Source organism: Eptatretus burgeri, chromosome 4 (genome assembly GCF_056783735.1).
Source record: "Eptatretus burgeri isolate ZD-2024b chromosome 4, Ebu_testis_v1, whole genome shotgun sequence".
In the NCBI taxonomy this organism is placed as follows: domain Eukaryota; kingdom Metazoa; phylum Chordata; class Myxini; order Myxiniformes; family Myxinidae; genus Eptatretus; species Eptatretus burgeri.
The window spans coordinates 135,308,408-135,332,112 of record NC_140964.1 but is presented as its reverse complement, the minus strand read 5'-3'; the positions used below and the strand labels follow the sequence as shown (position 1 = coordinate 135,332,112).

Genomic DNA, 23,705 nt, shown 5'->3' with positions numbered 1-23,705 from the left:
ATGGTCGGTAGGGTCTATAGATAAGCTTGGTCGGGGATTCCTCCTTCTGATTCCCCATCTATTTATCTTTCTTCCCTCTTCTCCGTACTTTGTACCCACTGCGATCACAACACATTCGATTGGGGGAAATTGTCACACAGAGGATCGAGGAAAAGTGAACACGACGGAGCGGACGGGATTTGTTCGAGTCCCGTCCGTGTCCCGGTGATCTCCTTGGAAACCTTGTACCGGAACTGGAACCAAGGTCCTCGTGGTCGGGTCGGATCTCCTGAGGAAGAGGTGAGTTCGGAGTTTCCTCATTAATACCGAGAAAGATGTGTAAACGTTAATTTAAATATAAAATAATAATTTTCTGTTCCTCGATGACGGAAATGAAGGGAAGTTAAAGGAGTTTTTATTCAATGTTTGTTGAGGTGTTTGGTTGTTGATTTAATGAGGTGTTTTTCACTCGTTTTGTTTTATTCACTTCATTGTTTAATAATCACATCATCACTAAACTTCGTACAACGAGGATTAAACCTCATTCTTCATTTTAATCACAAAACTACCAGAAACCTTTTATAATTAACTTGTAAATCCAATGTGATCTCTAAATGAGGAGGTGAAACGAGGGTACGAGGTACGATTACCTACTTCACCTGTTCCGTGGGATGTTTAACGTTCATAACGTGAATGAAGATTAAAAACCTGATTTATAATCCCAGAAGGTAAAACTAAACATCGTGTGGGGACAAAATAAAACATTCCTGGTTAACATTCCACCAAGATTACATCCTCGTTAACTAGGGCTCCACAAGGACAGGATTAGGGGTTTACAGAACACGGGGGAGGGAGCACATCCTCCACACCCCCCACCTCTCCACCATCGCGCTGTCTCCACCCCGCATTCCCGCCGTCTCCCCTGACCCCCCCGCCCACTCTTCTGCCGCCTCCACCCCCCTCCCGCTCATGCTGTCTCCCTCCCTCCCTGCTCGCGAAGTCTCCCCCTCCCCCCCCCCCGATGGGAGAGGTGAGTGAAGAGAGTGATACCTCACCAAACATTGCCACTCACTGTGGGAGGGAGGTGTATGTGTGCATGTGTGTTTGTGTGCATAGGGTTTGGGGGTGGGAGCTAAAAAAAAAAAAAAAAAAATAGAGACATGTGAGTGGTGGATCTGGGGTTTGCAAAGAGAATGATGTGTGATGCTTAATGAACGAACACACAAACAAAAACAAAAAAACGTGTCAGAACACTTGTACACACAACAACACAACAGAGTTTGTAAAGTAATCCGCTGGCATATCTGGAAAAACTTTGATGTTCCAGTTCCAGAAAATTTGTGGGAAAATGAAAACATTGAAGTACCTCTCACGAACGACCTTATGATCCCATCAGGTGTGAACATCGAAAACAAAACATTGTGACCATATATCATACTTTGGCGCCAAAAATAGAGAAGAAGGCATTGTTATTGATATGTTGATATCAGTGATTTTGGACGAATGATGTAGAAATCAAGAAAATGACGAAAATACAAAAATCTCAAGCATGAAATGTGCTTCAGATATTGTCTGTTCTGTAATGATTTCGGATCATTGGCATCTCCCGCAATGAGGCTGAGTCTTGGGGCCTCTCACTCTCTCACCGCAGGCTGGTCGGTGGTCTTTCTGTCTTCTACCGTCTCCTCTCCAGCCTCGCCACGACGCCACCCATGCTGTCTCTGTGATTTGTCCCCACCACATTTCCGCAGGGCGCTCAAGGTCCGCCAACAACCCCCTTCTGGTAAAACTACCAAAATCATGAATCGCTGGTCACCTTCACTCTTTCATTCCTCCTTTTTCCCACCTTCGGAATAAACTCCCTCACTCTCTTCAATCCCATTCTTCCCTCCAGGCCTTCAAAACAGCTGTTCACCACCACCATCATCCCCCATCCAAATCCATGATCTTTTCTACCCCCAACAATCCACCCAAGCCCACCTCCTTCAAATTCCCTGATTTCCTTCCTGAAAGTCCCTGTAATGTCCATCTTGTGTTCCCCATCCCTCTCCCTTCCACAGATCTGCTAATGTCTCTGTTCCCCACTGTTTTGTCCTTCCCACTCCCGCCCTCTTGTCTCATGCCCACCTTGCTGTGCGTTGTGTGTTAGCTCTCACACGAGCCTCGACAAGGTATACAAAAAAAAATCTTCTGAAACCCAGCCCATGTGGAGATAACAGGCAAAAGCAGCAATTTTCACACACGTACACACACGTACTTGGTTCCGGATCCAGATCTTCACCAAAAATCTAATCGCTTCGTCCTCGTCACACACCCAACGTGTCCACAAAAATTAATATGGGTCTGTCCACAACTTCTTGAGATATTCTGAACACAAACAGAGACATAACCTCCTTCACCTTTGGTGGCGGAGGTAAACATGTAATCAGCCCAAAATGTTCTCGTGAGTCAGGCATTACGTGGTGGAGGTGTGCGCTCTTCCGAGTGCCCTTATAGTTACAGAATATAATCAGCTGTTGCTGTAAGTTTCCTCTGCTGGGTAGTGGATTTCACAGTGAAGACGAAACGATGAGCACCAAGGAGCCTTCAAAAGACTTCCGGGATAAAGTTGTGGAAAGGCACAGATCAGGGTGTGGGTATAAAAATATTTCAAAAGCTTTGAATATCCCTTAGAGCACACACAAGATGATCGTAAATAAGTGTAAGGCGTGTGGCACCACCAAGACCCTGTCGAGATCAAGCCGTCCCCTCAAACTAGATGACCAAGCAAGGAGGAGATCGATAGGAAGGCCACCAATAGGCCAATGGTAACTTTGAAAGAGCTACAGGCCTTTATGGTAAAGACTGGTCACTGTGTGCAGGTGACGATATCCAAAGCACTCCACAAGTCCTGCCTGCACGGAAGGGTGGCAAGAAGGAAGACATGACAGAAAAAAAATCCCACATTGAGTTCCATTTGAGGCTTGCCAAAAAACTCTCCGCAGATTCTGAAGCCATGTGGCAAAAAGTTTTGTGGTCTTACGAAGCCAAGACAGAACCTTTTGGCCGAAATGAAAACGGTACCTTTGGTGCAAACCCAACACAGCTCATTACCCAAAGAACACCATCCTGACTGTGAAGCATGGTGGTGATGGCATCATGGAATGGGAGTGTTCCTCATCAGCAGGGATTGGGGCACTTGTCAGGATAGAAGGGAAAATGGATGGAGCAAAATACAGAAAAGGATGGAGTAAAACCTGCTGCCCTCTCCAAGAAAGCTGAAATTGGGGTGGAAGTTCAGCTTTCAGCATGACAACGACCCGAAGCAACACAGCCAAAGCTACACTAGAGTGGCTGAGGACCAAGAAGATGAATGTCCTTGAGTGGGCCAAACAGAGCCCTGACCTAAATCCAACAGAAAATCTGTTCCAGGACTTGAAGATTGCTGTCCATCAACGATGCCCATGCAACTTCACTGAGCTTTTACAGTTTTGTGCAGAAGATCCCATCAAGTCAGACTCAAAATCAGAAGGTCCAATCAATTAATATTGTCCAATCAAGGTGTGCAAAGTTGGTGGAGATCGGCCCAACCCTGTTTTTTTCAACTAGTGCGGGCCCGTATGTGCGTGCCCGTAGGTGCGTGCCAGTATGTGCAGCTTCGTTCCTTCGCTCTCGTAAACGACGACTGGATTGATATGACGACGCCTCCTCTCTTGTAATGCCCCTCTCTCTCTTGCCCCCTCTCTCGCCTCCTCTCTCTACCCCCTCTCTCTACCCCCCTCTCTCTCCCCCCTCTCTTGCCCTCCTTCTCTCCCCCTTAGTCTCGCCCCTCCTCTCTCCCCCTCCTCTCTCCCCCCTCCTCTCTCCCCCTCCTCTCTCCCCCTCCTCTCTCCCCCTCTCTTGAATTGTGATGCCCCTCTCTCTACCCCCTCTCTCTACCCCCTCTCTCTACCCCCTCTCTCTACCCCCTCTCTCTACCCCCTTCTCTCTCCCCCTCTCTTGCCCTCCTTCTCTCCCCCTTAGTCTCGCCCCTCCTCTCTCCCCCTCCTCTCTCCCCCTCCTCTCTCCCCCTCTCTTGAATTGTGATGCCCCCTCTCTCACCCCCTCTCTCATCCCCTCTCTCCCCCACTCTCTTGCCCTCCTCTCTCTCCCCTCTCTCCCTCCCCTCTCTCGCCTCCTCTCTCTTGCCCCTCCTCTCTCCCCCTCCTCTCTCGCCACTCTCTTTGTAAATGTATTCACAAATGTCTACCAAGCACAACAATTAATAACAAAATAAATAAATAAATAAACATTAATTGTGACGTCATTCATGATGTCATAGCACCGCGTCCTGTCATTGGTTGACAGATAAATGGCCGTAACTTGGAACCGCTTGTCCGATTGATATCAAACCTTTAAAAGGCACATACTCAGGTCCCTAACGTCGATTGTGACGTCATACCAAACGAAGAAGAAGAATTGTGATGTCAATCGTGCAAAAAATAAATAAATAAACAAACATTAATTGTGACGTCATTCGTGATGTCATAGCACCGTGTCTTGTCATTGGTTGACAGATAAATGGCCGTAACTTGGGAACCGCTCGTCCGATTAATATTGTTACGAATTTGGAATTCTATTGCACACAACATACAGGTTCCTTGAATCAGCTATGTCGAAAAGTGCTTGTTCCCTCGATAGCTCACCTTTCATTGTTTAAATGTTCAGAAATCGATTCAATGTGCTGCGGATCGATTTAATAGTTCGGGAACGAACAATGGAGACATCCCTCCCCCTCTTCTGCGAAGAGCAAGAACCACCCTGCCCACCCGTGACTCATGATGTCAACAACTCCCTCCCACCCGTGGCTGAAGCTTTTTGCTTCAAGCTGCCCTGTTTGGAGGGAAGTTAAGCCAGTCGCTCGGCTCGAGCTGCGAGTGGTGGCTTCTTCTTCTTGGTTCGTGGAGCTCTTTGTTCTCCATTCTGGTTCCCGGCTTGGTGCGACTCATCGACCTCTTCGTGGAGGTGGTTCCTCGGGGAAGCGACGCATCGACGGGAAGGATCGGCGCCTCGTCTCACCAGCACGTGTTGAGAATCTCGGGAGGATTCGCGGGAGCTCGGGAAGGATCACGGCGATTGGATCCAGCTCGCTCTCATTGGAGCCCGGGACCAAACAACTGGATGACCACACGAGGTGGAGAGGTTCGAGATAGGTTCTGGGTTTCAGCTCACCTGTCCTCCGAGCTGGAGCTCGTTATTAAAGGCCTCTGCCACCATTTCTTGGGTGTGTGTTTGTGTGTGTGTGTGTGCGTACGTGTGTCCGTGGGCCCGTCTAATAAGTAGGAACTGCTGTTAAGTGCAAGTGACTGTACATAATAAGTAGACAGTTGTAGTTCTTTTGTCATGCTTTTGTTGCTTGTATAATTGCTTACGTGTTTTGCCTTGTTTAATTGTATACGTGTTTTATAATAATAAATGTCCTTGTGTGAATGTAAACCTGTTCGTTGCGTCCATTCCCTCATTGAACTGCCCCATCTTGCACTCGGAATATAGTTGGTTTTTAAATAGCCGATAAATAGAATCCGGTCCGGCGAGGTTTGGCGATAATACCCGCTCGGTTATCCCAGAATGGAACGGACCGCTTAAGCGGTTCGTGTCCAAGCAGGCCTTCGCCAAGGTACGGTCCCTCGGTAGGTTACCCGCGCGGGTACTTAGGTAAATCGATATTCGGCGATTGACCCTATTTTGCGCGGGTAAAATACGGACTGGGCTGTGGTGGGATTAAAAACCCACCCGTGACTGGTTTCTGGCATTGTTCCAGAAAGTCACGAATGGATTGCCCGTTCGGTGGGCGAAGTGACCGCTATTGGTTAGAGGCGGTCGTTCGCACGCCGACGGGCGGGAAATCGACAACAATATCAAACCTTGAAAAGGCACATCTGCGCGGCGACAGCAATATTCCTGGCAAGTTTCAAACAGATCTGACTGGCGGTCGTCGAGAAACGGCGGTCGCAGACAGACAGACAGACACACAGAGATTGCTGGAATTATAGATAGATTACTTTCATATGTACACGCATCCAGAGAATTGCCTTCTTCAATCAAGTCTCCAGTTGGATATTGTATTGCTTCCTTGTGTTTCCGTCCCATTGCCATTGTTTATTACATATCCCTCATCTCAGGGTGAATTCTGGTTGTCATTGTTCTCCTTTGGTGATGAAGAAAAACCTGTTTAGGGAATGATTGGCCGTGGTGATTCAACACCGCACATTTGCACCGCGTTGCACATCAATCTTGCTCAGCCTAATTTGCATGCAATGTGTGTGGTCTAATTGGTACAACGCTGGGTCGATTTGAATGGTATCTCGGCATAAACACATAATTTGGTGGGGGAAAACCCAACAAGCAGTCTTAGTTTACTGTCACATTGATATGAATCACTAAATTTGAACAGGGCAACTGGGATGACTGGACGACCACACCAATATAACAACACTTCCTTTATTGACATCAATATTGTGTCCCTGGCAGGTCATCGGTGGAATGGGGAGCTTTTTGGAATGGCTCCAATCTCAAGGCCTGAGAGCAGAAACAGCCCAAGCAGTGATCGATAAGCTTGGAATTGAGAATGAGAAGGTCCTTCGAGTTTGTACAGAGTCGGATTCATTGCGAACCGAGCTGCTCTCGCTCACCAAAGATACATTTCAATTTGCAACATATGCTGACTTCTGTAAATTTGTGAATTCTTTTTTAAAGCCGCAGGTTGTCCAACTTGCAGGCTCTTCTCTGTTGGGAAGTCTGTTCGTCAACTTCGAGAATGTTATTCGAGAACTTTCCAGTTTCTGCCAAAAGTTTGTTCGATTCCAAAATGTGCAGCTGGAAAACGTTCCTGGACTCTGTGGAATCGGGTTCACTGATGTCTGCACCCCCTGCTCTCAGAATGATGGATTTAGACCCAAATCTGGTATGTCACTATATTATACACCCAAGCATGTCAATAAATACCTTTATCTTCCATTAACCTTTTTAGTTTGTAACTTGTGGAATCTCTTGGAGAAATTTTGTGTTGTCCAACATGTTTGAATTCTTGATTAGATAAGCCTTTTTTTTCTCTCAACTGTATTAAATTCCAAACCATTCCATGTTTAACAGCACATGTAAGTTGTCCCCACACAGCAGGTAGTGTGTTTACCTCTTGTGGAGGTGTGCACAGGCTTGTCCTTGTTTAAACAGCAAAATTTATCAAATTATTTCTCATATCTTGGGTTGAACAATCTGATGTTTGTTTTTTCATTTTTCTTTGAAAAACAAACTCCAAACTTCTGGCGGATAAAACTCACAAAATGTGAAAATTTGTTTGTTTTCCTAACAATTTGTTTTTCTTTGAAAAATAATCTTTTAAAATGTGAGATTTTGATTTAAACTTAAATCAAGGTCTGAGTTGTAAAGCAAACTTCAATAACTGCAGTTTGCATGTCAACCTTCTTTCTGCAATGTTGTGTTAAATGTTGAATTGTGTGCAGGTGAAGGTGATCTGGAAGAGGGAAATGATTTCCAAATGGATATTCCTCAAAACCTTTGGAAGTCATCTGTTCAGATGAAAGAGTCAGATTATGCAACAACACAAGAATCGAGCAGTGCTTCTCCTCGTGTTAATCCAGGTTTGTGGAACTTAACAGAGTGCTGTGTTGTGATTAGAGAATTGTCATTTGATTCATTTTCTATCCATCACATCATTTGTGGTGATGGGAAATTTGTTCCCAGTTTGTGGGGAAAACAATTCCATTTTGATTCCAACTGGAAAGTTTGTTTCCTCATACATCCTTGGTTCATTTGCATACATTTGTTGAACAGCTTGGTTGATTTGCATTCCTGTAAAGATTCCTCATACATCCTCCTCTCCTTTATCCTTTATCTTACCACCCCCAAATATCTTTCCTTCCCATCCCCCCCCCCCCCAACCCACCAAACCACCTCCGCATTTTCTCATTCCCTCAAATGTATTTTTTTCATTGTTCCTTTTCATCCCCACATTTTGTAAACTTAAAATAAGCTCGGATGCGTCTTTTTATACAACATGCAGTCATGATTTCCATGCAGAATGACTTGCTTAAGAACAACAAGAAACACGAGCACAAAATTGCGTGATCTCGTTGAAGATGATTGTGTTTTTGGAGCTCTAGTTCAGCACGCTTCAACATTTTAACATTGTATTGTTTTTGCAGTTTCCTAGTTTAAATAGATGATGAGGTGGGTCTCCATGATCTGTGCCCCAAAGGCTTCAGCATAGTTGGCAAAGTTCAAACAGCCAGCTGCCATATTTTCATCTTTATCCAAGAATGGAAATGACTTGTCAGAAAACTCTTCGTTTATGAATCAGACAGGTTCTGTTAATTGTGATCTCGGAGTTTTGAATTCTGTTCCTGCTGAAAAGCAGCAACACCAGTACAGATGAGAGAGAGACTTTGACTTTTGTATACCTTCATTTAAACAAGGTTTGATAAAACAGTTGGACATGGAATTCAAAACAAGAAATCATAAAAAGGAAGGTGAGGTATTAAAAACAGTATGTACACAGTTAAAATGAACATTTGAGGTGATTGTGATCAACTTCACACAGTGTTCTGATAAAACTGTTTCTGTTGTTACAATTCCAAATTATCTACTTTTTGGTGAAAATTGAACTCCATACATTGTCTGGCCATAACAAGGGCCTGAAAAACTGATAAAACATGATAGTCAGCATCTGCGTTTGGAAGAAGTTTGGTTTTCCTTGTTTTATGAACTGATAATTTCCCTTCGGTTTGGAAAACATTTGCAACAGCAGATGCTGCAGTATTGCAAAAGAAGGTTTTATGGCAAACCCAAAATAAAAGTGTGTAAAGAAATGTACATCCAGCATGGTTGATTTCTGGAGACTTTCGTTTTCTGTGTGCATGAGGTGTCCAAAGCATGTCCGTTTCTGTTTTCACAACAGCACTTCTCATGGACATGGTGGTCTAATTTCTTCAAGCACTGATTTGTTTGTTGCTGAAGGTGAGCCGAGGTTATGTTTTCACCCTTGTCTGTCTGTCTGTCTGTCTGTCTCTGTCTGTCTCTGTTTGTTAGTTACGAAATCTAAAGATTCCGTAAGTATATTGATGACTTCCGTCCTCTGTTTGTGTGTTTGTTACTCACGAAATCTAACGATTTCAGAAGTATATTGATGACTTCCGTCCTCTGTTTGTGTGTTTGTGTGTTTGTGTGTTTGTTTGTAGGCACGATAACTCGAGAACGGAAGAAGCTACCAATGTCAAATTACACCACGTGATTCAGGAGGGTGATGGGTAGCGCTGATTAGATTTTGGTCAAAATCCATCAAAGGTCAAGGTCACAGTGAGGTCAAACATCCAAAACATTCGATTTTTGATGGTTTGGTACAGAATCATCATCAAAACTTCTTGTTTGCGTCGCTACCTTCTCTCGAGACAGCTTTTATTAGACAAGGTCAGAGGTCAAGTTGACGATTTCGTAAGTACCAGTCTATGACTGCTTGTAACTTACGAAATCTAAAAATTTCGTAAGTATATTGATGACTTCCGTCATCTGTTTGTGTGTGTGTTTGTTTGTTTGTAGGCACGATAACTCGAGAACGGAAGAAGCTACCAATGTCAAATTACAGCACGTGGTTCAGGAGGGTGATGGCTAGCGCTGCTTAGATTTTGGTCAAAATCGGTCAAAGGTCAAGGTCACAGTGAGGTCAAACATAGTTCCTTAAATTCACGTGGAGAAATGGAGTATTCTTGCTTCGCTCGACGTTACGAGTTCGTTTTAACTTCGATTTTAATTTTGTCTTCAGTTTTTGCGATCGCTTAGGACGCTTAAAACTCGGTTGTCGAAATTCTGGTAAAAATCGGATGTTTCGGAGACGTTTTAAGATTGTATAAAAAATATTTCACTCGACGCGTCACGGGTCGTCCCATGATGCAGTGCGCTCGAGCACATGCGTCATTGAGTTACGTTAAGGTATAATTGCGTGGAGAAATGGAGATTTTTGCTTCGGTCGACGTTACGATTTTTGATGGTTTGATACAGAATCATCGTAGAAACTTCTGGTTTGCGTCGCTACCTTCTCGAGAGACAGCTTTTATTGGACAAGGTCAGAGGTCAAGTTGACGATTTCGTAAGTACCAGTCGATGACTGCTTGTTTGTGTGTTTGTTTGTTTGTAGGCACGATAACTCGAGAACGGAAGGAGCTACCAATGTAAAATTACACCACGTCATTCAGGAGGGTGATGGCTAGTGCTGATTACATTTTGGTCAAAATCTGTCAAAGGTCAAGGTCACAGTGAGGTCAAATATTCGATTTTTGATGGTTTGGTACAGATAACTCGAACGGAAGAAGCTACCAATGTCAAATTACACCACGTGATTCAGGAGGGTGATGGCTAGCGCTGATTAGATTTTGGTCAAATTGGTGTAAGGTCAAGGTCACAGTGAGGTCAAACATCCAAAACATTAGATTTTTGATGGTTTGGTACAGAATCATCATAGAAACTTCTGGTTTGCGTCACTACCTTCTCTGGAGACAGCTTTTATTAGACAAGGTCAGAGGTCAAGTTGACGATTTCGTTAGTACCAGTCTATGACTGCTTGTTTGTTTGTTTGTTTGTAGGCACGATAACCCGAGAATGGAAGAAGCTACCAATGTCAAATTACACCACGTGATTCAGCAGTATGATGGCTTGCGCTGATTAGATTTTGGTCAAAATCAGTCAAAGGTCAAGGTCACAGTGAGGTCAAACATCCAAAACATGATAACTCGAGAAAAGTTACAACAGGTATTGTTGACGGAGCGTGAGTTTGGAAGATCGAGGTAAGTTCGGCGGAATTTGTGTGTCAATTCGTCGAGTTTCGGCTGTTTTTAAAATCTCAGTGTTTGCGCCCATGGCGCAGAACGCCTTACCCATTTGTCGGCCTCGTTGTGTTTTCGATAAAGATTGCGTTTAAAAGTCATTTTTATCCCAATAAAGGTTATCGTCGCATGCCTGACTCGCTAAGCAGTCGGATGGTGTAAAGATTGTTTGTGGATGGCCCAATATTACGGTTTTATGACTTTGATAAAATAATATTAAATAATTCCTTAAATGCCTGTGGAGAAATGGAGTATTTTTGCTTCGGTCCACGTTACGAGTTCGTTTTAACTTTGATTTTAATTTTGTCTTCGGTTTTAGTGATTGCTTAGGATGTTTAACACTCGGTTGTCGAAATTCTCGTAAAAATCGGATGTTTTGGAGACGTTTTCAGATTGTATAACTCAATATTTCATCCGCTGCGTCACGGCTCATCATGTGGCGCAGCGCGCTCAAGCAGACGCGTCGTTGAGTCACGTAAAGGTTTTGCTTGTGCGCGCTGATGTCATCGCACTCGCCACGGCGTCCTTTCGAGTTGGGGGGGCCGTCGAGTGTGACCTTTACATTACGTTAATCTTCGGCAACTCGAGAACGGAAGAAGCTACCAATGTCAAATTACACCACGTGATTCAGGAGTGTGATGGCTAGCGTTGATTAGATTTTGGTCAAAATCGGTCAAAGGTCAAGGTCACAGTGAGGTCAAACATTCGGTTTTTGATGGTTTGGTACAGCATCATCGTAGAAACTTCTGGTTTGCGTCGCTACCTTCTCTCGAGACAGCTCTTATTAGACAAGGGTGGAGGTCAAGTTGACAATTTCGTAAGTACCAGTCTATGACTGCATGTCGATTTGTTTGTCTGCTTGTATCTCAAAAAGTTTTGTCCGGATTCAGATGAAACTTGGTGGACAGGTTGGGTCTGTGAGGATGATTAATTTCTTCGATTTTGGTGGAGATCCGGAATCGGATACATTAATTTATTTAATTTCTTAAAGTGATTCTTCACGATTGAGAAATGGGGCCAAAAACGATGTGCATTGCATGTTGTTTCAAAAATTGCAGGTGGATTTTTACAAAATTTGGTGGATGAGTTGGGTCGGTGTCAATAACAAGCCGATTAGATTTTGGTTAAGGTACGGATGAAGATCTGGCCTCTCAATGGGATACAAAACGTAAACTGTTCAGCCTGGCAGAGTTGTGCACTCGACCGAATGCTGTTATAGCCGTTCTCATGCAGTCCATAGAATTTTTAACATCCATCTCCAACACCATGTTTCAAAACTCAATATTCTTCCTTTCTTTCTTTTTCACTGTCCACGACTCACATCCACATATTGCAATTGGTAATACCGAGGCAGTTTCAAGCGTCTGCTCGAGCGCACTGCATCATGGGACGACCCGTGACGCGCGAGTGAAATATTTTTTCTACAATCTTAAAACGTCTCCAAAACATCCGATTTTTACCAGAATTTCGACAACCGAGTTTTAAGCATCATTAGCGATCGCAAAAACCGAAGACAAAATTAAAATCGAAGTTAAAACGAACTCATAACGTCGAGCGAAGCAAAAATCTCCATTTCTCCACATTAATTTACAGAATTATGTTTGACCTCACTGTGACCTTGACCTTTGACCGATTTTGACCAAAATCTAATCAGCGCAAGCCATCACCCTCCTGAATCACGTGATTTAATTTGACATTGGTAGCTTCTTCCGTTCTCGAGTTATCGTGCCAACAAACACACAAACAAACACACAAACAAGCAGTCATAGACTGGTACTTACGAAATGGTCAACTTGACCTCTGACCTTGTCTAATAAAGGCTGTCTCGAGAGAAGGTAGCGACGCAAACCTGAAGTTTCTATGATGATTCTGTACCAAACCATCAAAAATCAAATGTTTTGGATGTTTGATCTCACTGTGACCTTGACCTTCGACCGATTTTTACCAAAATCTAATCAGCACTAGCCATCACCCTCCTGAATCACGTGGTGTAATTTGACATTGGTAGCTTCTTCCTTTCTCTAGTTATCTGTACCAAACCATCAAAAATCGAATATTTGACCTCACTGTGACCTTGACCTTTGACCGATTTTGACCAAAATCTAATCAGCGCTAGCCATCACCCTCCTGAATCACATGGTGTAATTTGACATTGGTAGCTTCTTCCATTCTCGAGTTATCGTGCCTACAAACAAACAAACAAACAAACAAGCAGTCATCGACTGGTACTTACGAAATCGTCAACTTGACCTCTGACCTTGTCCAATAAAAGCTGTCTCTCGAGAAGGTAGCGACGCAAACCAGAAGTTTCTACGATGATTCTGTATCAAACCATCAAAAATCGTAACGTCGACTGAAGCAAAAATCTCCATTTCTCCACGCAATTATACCTTAACGTAACTCAATGACGCATGTGCTCGAGCGCACTGCATCATGGGACGACCCGTGACGCGTCGAGTGAAATATTTTTTGGAAGTGAAAGTGAAACAAATGGAAGTCATCAATATACTTACGAAATCTAAAGATTTCGTAAGTAACAAACAGAAACGGAAGTCATCAATAGACTTACGAAATCTTTAGATTTCTTAAGTAACAAACAAACAGACAGGGGTGAAAACAATAACCTCCGTCCATCTTAGATGGCGGAGGTTAAAAATTGACCTCGTTTTCAACGTGGCTCCCAGACAATACATGGAGCGTCATCCATGTGTTTTGATTAGGTGAGAATACCATGCAACAGGGACTTCTCAGAGCAAGTCGTTTTGATATAAGTGATGCTGAGGAGGCAGCATACGTAATTTATAGTCAGTTATGCGAAAACACCTCTTGTTTGTGGTGGGGCCAGGTGAGGAGTTCCCATCACAAAAAGGCACATGTCTCACACTTTATAAAAGCCATCACTATCTCTCAGGCCGATGTGTGCAAGCTATGATGGCATTATGCGCTGTCATGTTTGGAAGCAGCAAAATATTTATTTTATTTTTATTTGGCCTACCTGGTGAGCGGGACGGTCTGGAAGACGACTCTGCCTAAAAGGATAACGAGGGGCCAAGGGAGGACACAACAGAGCTCCAATTGTGCAGTAAAAGTGTGTGGAAGAAGCATGGTGGAAAGCACAGTTACGGGAGCTGGAAATGAAGCTGGTAACACACTGAGTTGGAGGGGAACCTGAAGGCTTAAAGCATCTTTTTTACCTCTGCTTCACCGCCATCTTTCTCTCTTGGTCTTTAACCATGTCTTCTTCGTCTGTCTTCAACGGGATTGTTGCTGCGATACTTCCCATCCTGAGCAGCAGTTTGCCTGTGCGCCAGACCATTGCATATACCAGCTGCTTTGTGCCATCCACGAACTCGCTTGCCCGATTGCTCTTCGTCTGAATCAGTGTTGTCGGTGCCTTATTGGGGTATGTTCATTCGTCAATGTATATACGTCCCCCCCTCCCCCCCCCCGAATTCATATCTGTGTACATCGATTGTTTGATCAGCACAATTTATGATCTTGTCTCATCTGCCCTCTTCCCTGCACCTTTCCGTATAATTAACCATCTTATAAATGTGAGAGGCATCTTCCTGCCCATTGCCTCTGGTGCGTTTTCTGCCACTTGGTTCAGTTTTTATTGAATGATCTTTGAGTAACAGTAACTGAAAGTTAAAATAACTGACCGCAGTAAAAGACCGTTTCGGAAATCCGTGGAGGCATTCATCAGACCTCCTGCGGTAAGGCAAACATGTCAGTGACCCTCAGACATGACAATAATAATCAGTGCAGGAATAATCGGGTATCATCATCCTCCTCAAACAGAACAATTTAAATTGGGTACCAACAAGCCTCTCAATCTTGGTCCCCTCGCCTTTTGTCTGAACAGAAATAATAGGATATGAGCCTGTAAGTTGTCATCCCCTCATATAACAGTGGGTGTTGGTGTTTGTGGTCTATAAAATTTTACAAAGAACACATTATGTTCTGCAGTTTTTACTTTCACTGAAAAAAAAAATTACAAACAACATTGCTCTTGTTTTTTCTAGAACAATCACGAGGTCCAATTGGAGAAATCAGGTTGAGGTGGAGCCTGACAGTGAAGAAGTCTTTGAAGAAACAACCACCAGATCAAGACGTACTACCTTTAAAATACAAGTGCATGTCTGATCGAAACAACACAAATATTAAATTAACCAAACACAAAAAAGTTCTTGAAAAGCGAATACGTTATCGGTATCATGGGCGCAGGATGGATTTTGCTTCACGAAGTAATGTTAAAAGACATATGAGTATCCATGCAGGGGAGAGAACACACAAATGTTCTGTTTGTGATAAGGGTTTCTCTCGCAAAGGTAATTTGAAAACACATATGAGGATCCATACACGAGAGCATCCGCACAAATGCTCCATTTGTGATAAAGGTTTTTCTTACAAATGGAATTTAAAATCTCATATGAGATTCCATACAGGAGTGCGTCCTTACAAATGCTCCATTTGTGATAAAGGTTTCTCTTACAAATGCAATTTGAAATCCCATATGAGGATCCATACAGGAAAACATCCTTTCAAATGCTCCATTTGTGATAAAGGTTTCTCTTACAAATGCAATTTGAAATCTCATATGAGCATCCATACACGAGAACGTCCTTTCAAATGCTCCATTTGTGATAAAGGTTTCTCTCACAATCGCAGTTTGAAAATACACATGAGGATCCACACAGGAGAATGTCCTTACAAATGTTCTATTTGTGATAAGAGTTTTTATCATAAACAGAGTTTAATCACCCATCGTACCACCCACACTGGGGAGCGCCCACACAAATGCTCCACATGTGATAAAAGTTTCTCTCGCAAAGACATTTTGAAAACACATAGAAGGATCCACACAGGAGAGCGTCCTTACAAATGCTCCGTGTGTGATAAAAGTTTTTATCAAAAAGGTAGTTTGAACAATCACATCAGGATCCATACAGGAGAGTGTCCTTACAAATGCTCCATGTGTGATAAAACTTTTTATCAAAAAGGAAGTTTGAACAATCACATCAGGATCCATACAGGAGAGTGTCTTTACAAATGCTCTGTTTGCGATAAATCTTTCTCTAACAATTGCAGTTTGAAAAGACACATGAGGATCCATGCAGATGAGCATCCTTACAAATGCTCTTTTTGCGAAAAAGGATTCTCTGATAATGGCAGTTTGAAAATTCACGTCAGAATCCACACAGGAGAGCGTCCTTACAAATGCTCCATTTGTAATAAGGGTTTCTCTGACAAATGCAATTTGAAAACACACATGAGGATCCACACAGGAGAGCGTCCTTACAAATGCTCCATTTGTGATAAAGATTTCTCTCATAATCGCAGATTGAAAACACACATGGGGATCCACACAGGAGAGCGTCCTTACAAATGCTCCATGTGTGATAAAAGTTTTTATCAAAAAGGTAGTTTGAAGAATCACATCAGGATCCATACAGGAGAGTGTCCTTACAAGTGCTCCATTTGTGATAAAACTTTCTCGAGAAAAGACCAATTGAAAACACATGTGAGCATCCATACAGGAGAGCGTCCTTACAAATGCTCCATTTGTGATAAGGGTTTCTCTTACAAATGCAATTTGAAATCTCATATGATGATCCACACAGGAGAGCATCCTTACAAATGCTCCATTTGTGATAAAGATTTCTCTCACAATCACAGATTGATAACACACATGGGGATCCATACAGGAGAGCGTCCTTACAAATGCTCCATTTGTGAAAAAGGTTTCTTGATAAAAGACAGTTTGAAAACACATATGAGGATCCATGCAGGAGAGCGTCCTTACAAATGCTTAATTTGTGATAAAGCTTTCTTGAGAAAAGACCAATTGAAAACACATATGAGCGTCCATACAGGAGAGCGTCCTTACAAATGCTCCATTTGTGATAAAGGTTTCTCTCACAATCGCAGTTTGAAAACACACATGAGGACCCACACAGGAGAGCGTCCTCACAAATGCTCCGTGTGTGATAAGGATTTTATTAATGTACAGAGTTTAAACATCCATATTACCACCCACACTGGAGCATTCCCTTACAAGTGTTCTGTCTGTGATAAAGGTTTCTCTAAAAAATGCAATTTCAATCAGCATAGGATGAGCCATGCAGGATCAGAAAGGGAGATTTGGAGAAATGAGGGAGGTGGAGGAGAATAAGGATGAGAGGAGGTCATGAGGTGAACAAGATGGAAGCAGCCACAAACTCTCAATCACAAAAGTGGAAAGAAACCTGTGTGGGGTTGTGGAGGAGGAGAGGGGAAGCTGTGAGGGTTCTGAGGAAGGTGGAGGGTGTGGGTCTGAGAGGAGGGAACCCGAGAGGGGAGGGTTTGTGGGAAGCCAAGAAGGGTGGGACGAAGGGAAGCTTGCTCCCAAAATGTATTAATTAATTTGGTTGTTTGTTCCCAATATATATTTAATTAATTTGGTTGTTTGTTCCCAATACGTATGTGATTAATCTGGTTGCTTGTTCCCAAGATATATTTAATTCATTTGGTTGCTTGTTCCCAATATGTTTGTAATTAATTTGGTTGGTTGTTCCCAATATGTATTTAATTAATTTGGTTGCTTGTTCCCAATATGTTTGTAATTAATTTGGTTGGTTGTTCCCAATATGTATTTAATTAATTTGGTTGCTTGTTCCCAATATGTATTTAATTAATTTGGTTGCTTGTTCCCAAGATATATTGAATTAATTTGGTTGGTTGTTCCCAATATGTATTTAATTAATTTTGTTGCTTGTTCCCAATATGTATTTAATAAATTTGGTTGCTTGTTCCCAATATGTATTTAATAAATTTGGTTGCTTGTTCCCAATATGTATTTAATAAATTTGGTTGCTTGTTCCCAATATGTATTTAATTAATTTGGTTGCTTGTTCCCAATATGTATGTAATTAATTTGGTTGCTTGTTCCCAATATGTATTTAATTAATTTGGTTGCTTGTTCCCAAGATATATTGAATTAATTTGGTTGCTTGTACCCAATATGTATTTAATTAATTTTGTTGCTTCTTCCCAATATGTATTTAATTAATTTGGTTGCTTGTTCCCAATATGTATGTAATTAATTTGGTTGCTTGTTCCCAATATGTATTTCATTAATTTGGTTGCTTGTTCCCAATATGTATTTCATTAATTTGGTTGCTTGTTCCCAATATGTATTTAATTAATTTGGTTGCTTGTTCCCAATATGTATTTAATTAATTTGGTTGCTTGTTCCCAAGATATATTTAATTAATTTGGTTGCTTGTTCCCAATATGTTTGTAATTAATTTGGTTGCTTGTTCCCAATATGTATTTAATTAATTTGATTGCTTGTTCCCAATACGTTTGTAATTATTTTGTTACTTGTTCCCAATATGTATGTAATTAATTTGGTTACTTGTTCCCAATATGTATTTAATTAATTTGGTTACTTGTTCCCAATATGTATTTAATTAATTTGGTTACTTGTACCCAATATGTATTTAATTAATTTGGTTGCTTGTTCCCAATATGTATTTAATTAATTTGATTGCTTGTTCCCAATATGTATTTAATTAATTTGATTGCTTGTTCCCAATATGTATTTAATTAATTTGGTTGCTTGTACCCAATATGTATTTAATTAATTTGGTTGCTTGTTCCCAATATGTATTTAATTAATTTGGTTGCTTGTTCCCAATATGTATTTAATTAATTTGATTGCTTGTTCCCAATACGTTTGTAATTATTTTGGTTACTTGTTCCCAATATGTATGTAATTAATTTGGTTACTTGTTCCCAATATGTATTTAATTAATTTGGTTACTTGTTCCCAATATGTATTTAATTAATTTGGTTACTTGTTCCCAATACGTATGTAATTATTTTGGTTACTTGTTCCCAATATGTATTGAATTAATTTGGTTGCTTCTTCCAATACATATTTAACTAATTTGGTTGCTTGTTCCCAATACGTATTTAATTAATTTGGTTACTTGTTCCCAATACGTATCTAATGAATTTGGTTACTTATCCCAATACGTATCTAATTAATTTGGTTACTTGTTCCCAATACGTATGTAATTAATTTGGTTACTTGTTCCCAATACGTATGTAATTAATTTTGTTACTTGTTCCCAATACGTATGTAATTAATTTGGTTACTTGTTCCCAATACGTATGATTAATTTGGTTACTTGTTCCCAATACGTATGTAATTAATTTGGTTACTTGTTCCCAATACGTATGTAATTAATTTGGTTACTTGTTCCCAATACATATGTGATTAATTTGGTTACTTGTTCCCAATATGTATTGAATTAATTGGGTTACTTGTTCCCAATACGTATGTTATTAATTTGGTTACTTGTTCCCAATACGTATGTAATTAATTTGGTTACTTGTTCCCAATATGTATGTGATTAATTTGGTTGTTTGTTCCCAATACGTATTTAATTTATTTGTTACTTGTTCCCAATACGTATTTAATTTATTTGGTTACTTGTTCCCAATACGTATTTTAATTAATTTGGTTGCTTGTTCCCAATACGTATGTAATTAATTTGGTTACTTGTTCCCAATACGTATTTAATTAATTTGGTTACTTGTTCCCAATACGTATTTTCATTTATTTGGTTGCTTGTTCCCAATACGTATGTAATTAATTTGGTTACTTGTTCCCAATACGTATTTAATTAATTTGGTTACTTGTTCCAATTCGTATGTAATTAATTTGGTTACTTGTTCCCAATAGGTATGTTATTAATTTGGTTACTTGTTCCCAATACGTATGTAATTAATTTGGTTACTTGTTCCCAATACGTATGTAATTAATTTGGTTACTTGTTCCCAATACGTATGTAATTAATTTGGTTACTTGTTCCCAATACGTATGTAATTAATTTGGTTACTTGTTCCCAATACGTATGTAATTAATTTGGTTACTTGTTCCAATTCGTATGTAATTAATTTGGTTACTTGTTCCCAATAGGTATGTTATTAATTTGGTTACTTGTTCCCAATACGTATTTCATTAATTTGGTTGCTTGTTCCAAATACGTATGTAATTAATTTGGTTACTTGTTCCCAATATGTATTTAATTAATTTGGATGTTTTTTCCGAAGATTAACTGAGTTATGTTTTGTCTATTTCTCACATTTTCCATCCTCTTGCCATATACGGAATTATTCACTTGCAGAAGTCTTTCTCGAAGTAAGTCTTCATTACTGTTCACATCGGAGTGTTGAAATCGATGTATTGCATCAATGCGTTTGATTAAAAACTTTTAATTTTATGAATTTTCTTTGCTCTCAAGCCAACTGATAGATATTGTCTCAGGTTTCCTTGATCATAGACTGAATTGTCTTCATCGTTTCATGTCGTTGAAAGTTTTTCCTTTGATCTGTGTGTACATGTAATTTATGATTGTTGGTAATCATGAAAACTTTACTTTTGGTCTTTCTTTATCAGGGGCAAATGTTAAGTATTTATGAGTATTGTGAAGTTCTTAGTATTTGAAATCCTCTTCAAAGTAATATCCTAACTTTCCCCTGTCCAATTTTTTTTTTCTTGTCGATATTAAACATCTTTCAAGGCTTTTTCACAGTTCTTCTCTTTGAGCCATTTTAAACCACCGAAGGTGGAGCTTCAGACATGGTCCATCCACATAAATTATTGGCATCATTGTACATGAAATAAGAACTATATTTTGAAGCATCATAATCTGGGGAGTATTTGTGATTTGCCTCAGCATATCTCTTTCAACACACTTGTGATATCACACCTCTTTTATGAGAAGCAAAATATCTGCATCCAAAATTAATTCGAATGCTTTTTTGTCATCTTTAGCAGAGCACTCCAGACTAATCCATGGGCTGTGTAATCACGGTGTATGGTAGTACTCCATATGGAGGGTTGGTTCGGGATAAAAATGGTCACCCATTCAAATGTGTTCACAATGATATGCTCATAAACTCCAATAGAGTGTAGTCATAGCATTTAAAACCCATCACTTTTTATTTTCAAGCGTTTTCCAAACTACCAATACTTAAATAGGTCCAAAATACATCGTGAAAACACCACATTGAGAGATCGCTAAATCACCAATTTGTACTTCATCTTCGTCACCTCCATCACCTTTGTGGAAAGATGTTTCACAGGTATTCTTATATGTTGTTGAATAGGAATAGTCGAGTTTTACTCTAAATATCACTGCAGTATTGCAGCTTCTCATTTGACATTCATCGCATGAATACTTTTGGTGGTAAATCGATTTGTTTGTGGGTGGAAAATGGCTTTGTAACATTTTTTTATGGAGGAAGGATGAACGGGGGTGATTAATGAGTGTATTTATGTTAACGGTCAATATTAATCCCACCTTCTTGTCTGTTCGGCCAAGGAAAGTTTTACCCGAGTCTTTCACCAACTGGCTGGTGTCGGCGATAACTCGACAGCTGAGAGGCGAGTGAGCAACGAGACATCCAGTTGAATGTCCTTCCAAGGGACGGCACACATATTGATTGATCACCCTGCATGTGAAACACTGGGTGGACAGTTTATAGTTGGGTCGCGATTCGAACCCAGGTTAGACAGCTTAGAGACGAGTATGCGACAGGATGTCCAGTTTAACGTCCATCCGAGAGACGGCACACACATTGATTAATCACCCTGCCTGCAGCAGACATCCACATTCTCATCGCTGCTCACTCTGCCAACAATTTTGGGTATTCCTATGCATAAAGTTTGTTGTATTTATTTCATGTGATGAATCTTTAAAGTATTGTTGTTGTTGGAAGCTGTGAGGTCACGAGTCATGCTATGTGACGCGTTACATGTCGAGTGTGAAGCTGTGAGGAGATCCGGGCGTTTCCCGTGTCTTCGTAATGTGATAAGGTGTGACGTTAGTTGATCTCGTTAAAGTAATGTATCGCCTTTACCATTTACTGCCTTATTACGATTGTTAATGTTTATACTTGTGTTTTGGTTATCCTTTCAGATATCACCTTGATTGAGTGAATTAAAGCCTCTATAGTGAAATCGGCTTGTTTCTATTCTACAATAATTTAATTCACTCAATCCGACACCATGGACAAATTCCTCAAACTGGAGAGATTTGACGCCGATCCGAACTCAAGCACGGCAGTGAAGCAACGGCTCCATTGGCACCGAACCTTCTCGAACTTTCTGGCAGCCATCGCTACTCACGACCCGGACAAGCTGAACATGCTCATTAATCACGTAGCACCTTCAGTCTATGAATACATTGCTGAGTGCGAAACATACGATGCTGCCGTCAACGTTCTCAAAGCACTATATGTAAAGCCCAAGAACGAGGTATTTGCAAGACGTGTTCGCTACAGCAGACAGGAGGCGGGAGAGACACTCGATCGATATATGCAGGTTCGAAGCAGCTTAGCAAGGATTGTAACTTCCGGCCCGCAACCGCGGAGCAGTGTAGAAACGACTCAATACGCGACTCTTTCATAAATGGACTGCAATCGGCTCACATACGACAACGCTTGCTGGAAAATGAAACATTGGGCCTTCAAACAGCTTTCGACCAAGCTCGCGCTTTAGAGATGGCCTAGAAACATTCCGAGTCCTCTGGGTGGCCTGTCCCTCCTGTTAATGCTGCCGCTGTTGAGATCCGAGAATCATCTCAAGAAGCTCTGGAAACAATAGCGGCAGCAAATTCATCTGTGGAGCGAGACACCACTTCGACGGCCACTTTTGCTGCCGTGAATACTAAGTTTCTTCTGCGGATATAATAGGCACCCTCGAAGCAAATGCCCTGCAAGAGATACCACATGCAACAGCTGCGGAAAGAGAAGCCACTCCTCTAAAGTGTGCAGGTCCGCTTCCTCTAAACGAACCTTGGCGGCTATCCCCACTCTTGCAATACTCTCTGCTGCTTCGCCGGATTGCCTAGCTAAAGCTGTTGTGAAAGTGCAGATCAATGGGCACTCAGTCACAGCATTGATCGATACTAGAAGCTCCGAAAGCTTGGTGAGCGAAAATTTGGTAAAAACCCACATGTGGAAGCTCTTCCCTGCCAACAGTAAAGTTTCTATGGCCTCCACTTCCCTATACTCAAATGTTCAGGGATATTGCAATGTTGAGCTCATCTTATCAGAACATAACTACAGTGATGTTCGGCTGTTAGTTCTCCAGGACCTATGCGCCGACCTCATCCTGGGTCACGATTTCTTGAAACACCATTCGAGTGTTAAGATTCCCTTTAGCCGAGAGCCGTGAAGTCACGGCGATATACCAGCGCAGATACCAAGTTTATTGAATCCGAAACCAAGAGGCTTCTTGATGAAGGAATCATTGAACCTAGCGAGTCTCCATGGCGTGCCCAAGTATTAGTTACAACCAACCATTATCATAGAAAGCGGATGGTCATCGATTACTCACAAACTATTAACCGTTTCACTCTACTCGATGCCTACCCATTGCCTCAAATATATGAAATGGTAGGAAATGTCGCTAAATATCGGATATTTAGTACAATCGATTTGCGCAGTCCGATCATCAAATTCCCATAACAGAAGAAGACAAACCATTTACAGCGTTCGAAGCCTGTCAAAAACGATATCAGTTCTGCCGGATTCCATTTGGTGTTACTAATGGCGTCGCAAGCTTCCAGAAGATAATCGACAACGTTATCTTTGAGGAGAATCAAGAGAATACCTTTGCTTACGTGGACAATGTTACGGTGTGTGGAAAGAACCAGGCAGAACATGATGAAAACCTGAATAAATTTCTCAATGCCACTAAGAAGTATAATCTGACATTTAACAATGACAAATGTGCATTCTCTGCAAAATCTGTCGACCTCCTCGGCTACACAATTGAAAATGGAACAATTAAACCAGATCCTGAGTGCCTTC

General features: G+C 41.3%; 1 protein-coding gene across 8 annotated transcripts; it reads left to right on the top strand.

Annotated features, from left to right (window-relative positions):
- On the top strand, positions 1-23,617 carry LOC147029181 (uncharacterized). 8 transcript variants are annotated; one of them, XM_085876346.1, is made up of 5 exons: positions 1-279; positions 6,469-6,573; positions 6,694-6,901; positions 7,461-7,598; positions 14,858-20,107. In XM_085876346.1, exons 2-5 carry the CDS (start codon positions 6,481-6,483, stop codon positions 17,005-17,007), a joined length of 2,589 nt encoding a protein of 862 aa, XP_085732472.1. In that variant the 5' UTR covers positions 1-279; positions 6,469-6,480; the 3' UTR covers positions 17,008-20,107. The 8 variants fall into 8 exon arrangements, 7 of the variants coding, with proteins under 7 accessions (XP_085732472.1, XP_085732471.1, XP_085732473.1 ...); XR_015056817.1 differs by adding an exon at positions 21,809-23,617 and having other exon boundaries at positions 14-279; positions 6,469-6,901; positions 14,858-20,025; XM_085876347.1 differs by adding an exon at positions 1,631-1,762 and having other exon boundaries at positions 52-279; positions 6,469-6,901.
- The last annotated feature ends 88 nt before the right edge of the window (positions 23,618-23,705 follow it).